The sequence below is a fragment of the Sciurus vulgaris genome (genome assembly GCF_902686455.1).
Source record: "Sciurus vulgaris genome assembly, chromosome: 6".
In the NCBI taxonomy this organism is placed as follows: domain Eukaryota; kingdom Metazoa; phylum Chordata; class Mammalia; order Rodentia; family Sciuridae; genus Sciurus; species Sciurus vulgaris.
The window spans coordinates 70,530,085-70,539,349 of NC_136466.1; the positions used below are offsets into that span (position 1 = coordinate 70,530,085).

The 9,265-nt window shown below is 39.2% G+C and overlaps 1 protein-coding gene across 1 annotated transcript; it reads right to left on the minus strand.

Annotated features, from left to right (window-relative positions):
- Positions 1 to 2,975: 2,975 nt before the first annotated feature.
- Positions 2,976 to 6,433, minus strand: LOC306663804 (protocadherin beta-12). Its single transcript, XM_079144380.1, has one exon. The coding sequence runs from the start codon at positions 5,629 to 5,631 to the stop codon at positions 3,235 to 3,237; it is 2,397 nt and encodes a 798-aa protein (XP_079000506.1). The 5' UTR covers positions 5,632 to 6,433; the 3' UTR covers positions 2,976 to 3,234.
- Between the last annotated feature and the right edge of the window lie 2,832 nt (positions 6,434 to 9,265).

Consider the following 9,265-nt stretch of genomic DNA (forward strand, 5'->3'; position numbering starts at 1 on the left):
GTGAACTAAGTTCCTCACAGATGGACTGTGAGCACAATTATTTTTCACTTCCAGGTTTGAATGTGTCTCTCCCCTCCAAGCTAGTTGGAACATAAATGTGGTGGTAGTGACCAGCTACAGCCATGCAGGTTATGACATTCCCAAAGGGAATGTTGGAACGGTTACTTGGAAATAAATTGGATTCCTAAAGGACTGTTAGGAGCAAAGCTGCCACATATATCTATAATCATGTGGATTGGAACTGTCACATGAAAGAGGCAGATAGTTTTACGAGCTTTTGCATTGTTACATATCTTTGTTTCAACAGTATACCAACTTATGTGGAAATCTGTGGTAGCATTTATAATAGCATTTTCAGTAAAGTGGTTGCAGTGAAAGGTAGATTGCACTTGGTTGAAAAGTTTGAGAGTTGAGGAATCCAAAATGAGGGTAGATAAAACTTTTAAGAAAATTTTGGGTGGAAGAAAAAGCTTGGTAACTAGAGAATTTAACTTAATTATTTAAGATCAGAAAATGAACATATTTAAAATAATGTGTAACATTGGTAGAGAGGGAGAAAATTAAGATACAGAAGAGATAGTCAATATGAGGCCCCTAGAGGGTGGTTAAAGATGAGCTCTGGAGAATACAGGAAGGGATTAGACTTAGGTGGGAGGGAACTCAGTAGGACAATGGTATTGGTAAAGATGCTGTCAAAGGGGCAAAGTTGGGACAGGAAGTGGAGATATTTCCATTTGATGGAGTTTATTTTCTCTTTAAGGTATTAGGCAAGCTCATCTGTAAAAGAGGGTACATGAGTGGTAGAGTGAAAAGTTTAAAGTAAGACAAGTAGGTTTTAAGAGAAAGCTGATTAGGAAAATTATAAAAGGATTTATTGGTCTCAAAAGCCCAAATAACTTTGGATATTATATAGTGGCAATGGTATGGATAAATTTTGTCTTATAGAGTGCAGCGGCCCAGGTGTAAGAGGGGATGAAGGAGATGATTATATTCATCTAGAGTAAAGTTTCATCAAATGATTTTTGTGAAGAAAAATTTAATAACAGAATGGAGGATATAGGCATGAGAATGAATAGAAATGGCAAATGAGGGAATTGACTGGATAGAAAGGGAATTTAAAACCAGAGGAGGGTGATAGGTTGTAGCAGCATGCTGGAATGGAAGTCCTGAAAAAGTCAAAGACAAGACATGATAAGAATGGTAAGATAAGAGGATTAAAAGCATAGAAGATTCTCTTTTCAGGAAGATATCTGAAATGATTATATCATGGAAAAAACACTTCTTCCTGGTACAAAGTAGAGCATGTAGTTATGGCACTAATGACTAAGTGTATGTGAAGACCTAGGGCCAAGAGGCTATATTTTAGATTAACTAAGAGACTCAGAAATGTAGAACAAGGAGACCATGTCTGTAAGCTATAATATTTTTCTTCTAGTAATTTGGCTAATTCCAAACCTGCAATTTGGCTTTTATTGGTAATAAGCAATCACTTGATTCATCCTTACTTGTTTTCTATTTCCCTTGCTTGCTTTCTCACACACACACAAACACACCCTCACAGATTCTTTTTCTTCTCTTTATTAATCTACATTTTGTTCATCTATATTTTCATTACTCCACATACAGTCTTCGGAATTCTGATGAAATTCATGAGAAACCTCTTCAAAACATGGAGGATTTCCCCCCCTTTTCTGTTATGTAGTAAGATCATTAAAGGCAAGAATGTTTAGTTGGTCCCTAAATTAACATAAGACAAAACCAAAACTTCCTCCTACAATGGTTTGAATTTTTTTAAAATTGAAACCCACCCAGCAGCTTAGGAGACTGAGGCAGGAGGATCACAAGTAAAGTCTAGCCTCAGCAATTTAGTGAGACTCTAAACAACTTAGTGAGAATCTATCTCAAAATAAAAAAAAAATAAAAAAGCTTGGGGTGTGGTTCAGTGGTTAAGTGCCCCTGGGTTCAATCCCTGGTACCAAAAATAAATAAATGAATAAAATTTAAGCAAAATGACATTTAAACCCAAAGATTATCTTTTGATAATTCTCTATGTCCCACATGTATCACACATGTATTGTTTTTTGCAGTGCTGGGAATAGAATTCAGGGCCCCACATATTCTAACCAAGCTCTCTACCACTGAGCTATATCCCTAGCCCTGTATCACACTTTTATATCTCCAAGAAAAGTAGTCATCAAGCTCTGGATTGCTACCCCTTAGTAGGCCAATTTAGTGCATCATGACCACACCAAAAGTTTAAAACAATGCAACAGCACAGGCATTTCAGGTTGCATTACAAAAAGATGAAGAATTGTTTATAAAACATTTATTTGTAATATGCCTGAATGTTGATGACACATGCAACCTCATTTTACTATTGGTAGGGAAGAAATTGAAACTTAGTGCTCAGTATATGTACACTAAACTTAAAGAGAACACAGGCAAAAAAAACCCCAACTATATACATTAGCACAGAAGCCCACTTTATAATCTACAAATTATTATTCAGTTACCTGAGTTCAATTGGGTTGCATTCTGGCTTTGGAACATTAGTAAGACATCTAGAAAATTATAGCTTCATATTTGAAGCTAATATGAGTGGCCACAATATTAATGAATCTTCACAATCACTTTCCAGGATGAATAAGGCTTCTTCCTTCTTTTCCTCTTCCTCCTACTTATTTGATTTTGTTTTTTTCTGTGCTGGAAATCAAACCCAGGGCTGTACCACTGAGGTATACCCCCATCTCCTCCTCTTCTGGCCTTTTTAAACTAGATTTTTAGACTAAAATGTTCTATCATATGAAATGATTTTACAGTATATTTTAAATAGTAATAAAGATTTAAAAATGTTAACTAAAAATGGAAATGGATTTAATTTAAAAGACATATTTGTGACTAGAGATCATTTTTAAACCAAAAGAAAAACTACAAAAACAGTCTAATTCTTTAACTACTTCCAAAGTGATCTGGAGTGAAGGACATGGGCCAAAAGTAATTTTGTCTTAGGTAAAGAGGTTTAAAAATTAAGATCTCCTGGGTTAGGGAATAAATCTAATAAATCTAATTATGACTACATAAACATTCACATAAACACAAAAAAAGCAAAGGTGGGAGAACACAATCAAATAAAAAAGAACATTACTACTACTTAAAGTACATGCAAAGTGGGGGAAATAAACATTAGGAAGTGCCAAAAAGTAAAATGCATATGATATATAAAATCAATTATAGTCACTGAATATTGAACCCAAAGCTACTGTGGAAAGGAGGAGCTTCCTCTGTTTCTTTCCCGGAACACTGGGGTGAAAGGCTGGGGATAATTGGCTTTAGAAATTTAAACTCATTTGTTCCATTACCTCCCCTGAGACACACTTCATACTGGTAGCTCTGGGACAGGGTGCCAGTGCCACTGACATCTACCAGGTGACTAGGAAAGTGGCCCTCAGGCACAGAGCACACACTCAGCGGCGCCGCCCTGCGCCGCCTGCACAGCCTCACCGCCACAAACACCAGCACGGAAAAGAGGAAGAGCGACGACACCGAGGCCAGGGCGATGACCAAGTAGACTGTCAGCGAGTCGGCCTGCGCGCGCTCGGGCGCCACTTCCGGCAGCGGCAGGTAGGGCTGCGAGAAGCCATCCACCAGCAGCACGTGCAGCGTGACGCTGGCAGACAGCGGCGGCTCGCCATTGTCCTTGACCAGCACCACCAGCCTGTGCCTGGCCGCGTCGCGCTCGCTCAGCAGCCTGGCGGTGCGCACCTCGCCATTGTGCGCCCACACGCCAAACAGCCCGGGCTCCGTGGCCTTGAGCAGCTGGAACGACAGCCAGGCGTTCTGGCCCGAGTCTCCGTCCACCGCCACCACCTTGGTGACCAGGTAGCCCGGCTCTGCCGCCCTGGGCACCAGCTCGGTGCAGGGCGCAGAGGCGTTCTGCAGCGGGTAGAGCACGAAGGGCGAGTTGTCGTTGTCGTCCAGCACCACGACGCGCACCAGCGCCTGGCTGCTCAGCGCGGGCGAGCCTCGGTCTGTGGCGCCCACGCGGAACTCGAACGCCTGCAGGGCCTCGAAGTCCAGCGCCCTCAGTGCGAACAGCTGGCCGTTGTCGGCGTTGATGGAGACCAGCGAGGCGAGGGGCAGGTGCGGGTCGTGGGGCGGCAGCAGCGAGTAGGTCAGCTGGGCGTTGCTGCCTGAGTCTCTGTCTGTGGCGCTGACGCCGCCTATGTGCAGGGCGGGGCTGTTGTTCTCGCGCACCGACAGCGTGTAGGACGTCTGCGAGAAGGCAGGGGCGTTGTCGTTGACGTCGGAGACGAGAATTAGTATGCTGTGCTCGGTTTTCAGCCTTGGTGTGCCAAAATCAGTGACCGTGATGGTGATGTTGTACTGGGCCCTGTTCTCTCTGTCTAGTGTTTCCTCCGTTTCTAGGGTATAGTAATTCTCAAATGAAGATTTCAGTACGAATGGGAGGTCTTCTGGGATAGAACAAATCATTCTTCCATTGTCTCCAGAGTCTCTATCTCGGATACTGAAAACCATGACTGCAGTCTCTGGCGAATTTTCTGGGATTGGACTGGTAATTGATGACACAGCAATTTCAGGAACATTGTCATTCACATCCATCACCTGAATTCTGACTGTAGACTTTCCAAAAAGCCCTCCCCCATCTGTGGCTTGAATGATTATTGAGTATGATTCAACTGTTTCAAAATCCAAAGATGCTGTTAAACTAATTTCTCCAGACTTTTGATTTATTTTAAATGTCTTTTGAATATCTTCTGAGGCATGGGAAAAGGTATATGCTATTTCCCCATTTATTCCTGAGTCTAAATCCCATGCTTTGACAGTAATTACCAGTGAGCCAAGGATGCTATTCTCTGGAATCTTAACTTCATAAAATGGCTGCTCAAACTCAGGGGAGTTGTCATTAGTGTCTACAACTACCACCCGAACTAAGGCAGTCCCAGATCTGGGTGGAGAACCACCATCCAGAGCAGTGAGGATAAAACTGAGTTCTGGCTGCTCTTCATAATCCAGCGCCTTGTCCAGAACCAACTCTGGGTATTTCTTATTGTCTGGGTTGACTCTTATTTTAATGTGGAAGTGAGAGTTGGGGTTTATTGTGTAGCTTTTTACAGCATTCATTCCTACATCTAAATCCTTTGCACTTTCTAGTAAGAACACAGCACCAACAGGACTATTTTCTGGGATTTCTAGGAGCATTTCTTTTTCCAAGAAGATTGGAGAGTGGTCATTTACATCCCTGACTTGAAGCTCAATCCGTAAAAACTCCAAAGGATTTTTCATTAATACCTGGAAATGCAGCACACAGGGCTCGGTGAAGCCACAGAGCTCCTCCCGGTCTAATGTTTGGCTTAAAAGCAAATTTCCAGTATTTACGTCCAGCTGTAAAGATTGTTTGTTTTCATTAGAGACAACCTGAGCTCCTCGGGTGGACAGGTCACTCAACTCTAGTCCTAGGTTTTTTGCCAAATTGCCTACAAAACTTCCACTCTGCATTTCCTCTGCCACTGTAAAGCTCCCAGGCTCAGAGTATGCCTGAGATATTCCCAACAAAACAAAGAGAAGCAGGACTTGCCGTGACTGCAGAGTACGGTCCCCTCCATTCTCCATAGCTCTTGCCCGGAAAGCTTCCTGCAGAATTGATTCAGCTCCACTTTGCTGTTCTGGGAAATGTGCTTCTGAATTTGTCCACTTTGGAAGAATAAGATTTTAACCCCGTTGATGGTTTCTAGGTCACCCCTTGATAGCTCGTTCTGTCTTCTCTGTTCTCTGTGTGCACTGATTAAGTGTCCACAATGTCATCCAGTGGAATATATGTTCCCCCCGTAGATATTATCCTGCAGCGCCACCATGCGTCACCACAGATTTTCACAGTTTGATGAAAGCTACCTAAATTAAATTCTCATGAATGTCCCATGGAAACAAATGTTTATTTGTTGTTTGAATACAAATATAGTCTTTCATAATTGTTTTATGTACTTTATAATTTCTAATGTTATTATTATTTGTTTTAAAATATTTATCAGGTATCCCACTGTCCACACAACCTAATGCACTCAGTATTTTGGAAAACAGAAATAGAAGATATGGTTCCTGATCCTCAGGAGTTTGTAATCTTTTTGAGAAGGTTATAAACCTGAAACTAGGAGGGTAATATAACTGACTGTTGAACTGAACAAAATTCCATCACTATTTGGTCTTCCTAAGTACTAAAGGAAAGAGACAGTATCCATCGGTAATTTAAGTGTTCTCAGGGAGTATGAAATTGGATTAACAATGAAATGGTACCTATTTATATAGTTGCTATAGTACAAGAGAATATTTCTGTAGATTATATTTTCTTAATAGAATGAATTGTGAAATGAAGTAAGATATTGGGATAAAACACATGATATAAACCCACAATTTAGATCCACATTTTCATATTTTACAGAATTTATTAACTATACAAATGAAAACATGGTAGTGTCATTTAAAGCAGACTCTTACTCCTGAAACTGACTTCCTTCAGGTTCCCAAGATTTATCCCCACAACAACCATGGATAACTAATTTCTTTTTCATCCCAGGCAGAGAAAGTGGGAGAGATTCATTCTTCCAAGCAAAACAAAAACTTAACCTTTACTCTGATTAGATCAAGTATTTCTTCTACTGAAGCAGTCATTGTTTCAAGAGGTATAGATAGCATTATAGATGAAACTTTTAGTTTTGGCATTTGAAGATCTATGTTTGAACTTACTTTGCTTAACCCTGTTGGGAACCACCTCTAAGTTTGAGGTAGTTTCAGTTCTAGTCAAAGTGCATGGTTGCTACTTAAGGAAGGTGATTATTTGGAATAGGTGCTAGAAGTTTATTAGTAGTATCAACTATTAGGAAGTCTCAAAATTATACTAAGAATTGATGAAGAAAAGTCCTAAACACATGGCATTTTAAAAACATATAATTCAAATTATATTCTATAAAATGTAAGCTCTATGCATGGTTGGAAAATAGATACAAAAGTTTGCAAAATGAAAAGTAGCTTGATTGACTATTCACAGTTATCTTCCTTCCTTTAAAAATATCTGCTAACATGAAAAAAATTTAAAAGTAAACCCAAAAAGGCTAAAAATACACAAGGGAACATTCATTTTTTATGACAGAAATTAGATAGAAGAGCAGATCAACTCAGATGTTCCAAGAAATGGCTAATGTTTCTGCATTGAAGATACAAAAAAATAGTGAGATTGTCCCACACAATCTCATTTTAGAGGAATCAGGTGCATAAGAAGACTACAGTTACTTAGCAACTATATAAAGTTATTAATTTAAAATGTGTGTATAGGAAAGTTGAATTCTCTGTTCCTCTTACCATCCTACAGAGGCAGGAAAGCATTTCAGGGCCAGAGACTGGACAGTTTATTCTATGGAGAAATTAAATAAGACTTTTTCTAGTCTTGGAGACAGAGGCAGAATTAAACACAAGTGTAAGGTGTGAAACTAAAACTAGGAAAAGTAAGAAAAACTTTTCCTTTTGGACGATGAGACTTCTAGTAGCTTCCTAGGCAATGCTCCGAGGTTATAGGATACAAGGTAACCCTGACTCCCACACAGTGGATATTCTAAATTTCTAACTCGAGAATATGAAAATCCCAAATACTTACACATACTGATACTTCTGGGTCTCCCAAGGTAACAACCCTATCCTTGCATGGTTAGAGTGATGCCTTTCCCTCAACAGGATTTATTCACTTACAAAGTGTTGATTGCCAGCATTTTAATATAGTGTCCTTATATACAAGAGGAGAGCTAAGTACCATAACACATTTGAGGAAATGCCTATAGCATGAAGTAGAAAGGCAAAAACACCACACATAGGCTCATACCTATAATTCTAGTGACTCAGAAGGCTGAGACAGGAGGATCACAAGGTCGAGGCCAGCCTCAGCAACTTAATGAGACCCTCAGAAACTTAGCAAGATCCTCTCTCAAATTTTTAAAAAGGGCTGAGGATGTAGCTCAGTGATAAAGTGCCCTGGGTTAAATTTCCAGTACCCCTCCAAAAAAACAAAGTTAAAAAAGAGAAATACTTAAAAAGAGAGAGAGATAAAAATGCCTTTGAAAATGTCTAATTAGCTGGCTAGGGATGTAGCTCAATGTAGAGCACCTATCTAGCATGCACAAAGTCCTGGGTTCCACCACCAGAACTTAAGGAAATATAATAAGAGATTGTCTGATTAATATCCCCAGAGAATTAAAATCTAATAAAACTCAGTTTTTAGAAATTAGAACATGCTTCATGCTGCCCATTGTTCTAAGTGCTTCCTACGTTTCCCTACTTAATTTTTTGTGGTGTTTTTCAGTTTTTTGTTCATTTGTTTTTTTCTGCAATAGTGGGGATTGAACCTAGAATTTCTAGCATGATAGGAAAGTGCTCTACCATAGAATTATATTCCCAGTCCTACACATTTAAACTTAATAGCAATGTTGCAAAGTATACATTCCTGCTGTAAGATAAAGAACAGATTCAGACTTAAGTGTCTTTATCAGCTCAAATTATTATGTTGCCTGATTCATTATTATTATTAAATGGATATATAATAACAATATTACATAATGCACTTTTTGAATAATGTATTTTAGGGGTTAGATTAATTATAGATGAGAGAAGAAATTGCATGAATAAATTTATAACAAAATAACTATGAAAAGCTGGGCACACACCTGTAATACCAGTGGCTCAGGAGGTTGAGGCAGGAAGATAGACTGTTCAAAGCCAGACTCAGCCAAAGGGAGGCACTAAACAACTCCTTGAGACCCCGTCTCTAAATAAAATACAAATTAGGGCTGGGGATGTGGCTCAGTTGTTTAGTGCCCCTGAGTTCAATCCCTGGTAACAAAAACAAACAAACAAAAAACTATGAAAACCCCTCAGAGAACTAGCAAGAGCTTTTAAAAATATTTGTCAGACAAAAAGAAAAACTTTAAAAAGATTGAACCATTACATTAAAATGTAGGGTCAGGAAAAAAAATGTAGGGTCAGAGACAAATAAGATAGGAAATATGAAAGGAAAACAAGTCGAGGGTTTTACTTAATCAGTCAAGGAAGTCTAATATTTTAATGAGATTCTAGTTAAAGTGATAATGTAGATAACTCAGGGGAGAAATCATAGTTAAATGTAACAAAAAGTTTCTCAGATCTGAAACTGAATGTGTAAACATTAACAGAGTACACCCTATAACCATATTAATAAATAAAGCCTGTA

Bases quoted from the DNA above. Each gene is read 5' to 3' on its own strand.
- LOC306663804 (XM_079144380.1), bottom strand. From the start codon at position 5,631: ATGGAGAATGGAGGGGACCGTACTCTGCAGTCACGGCAAGTCCTGCTT.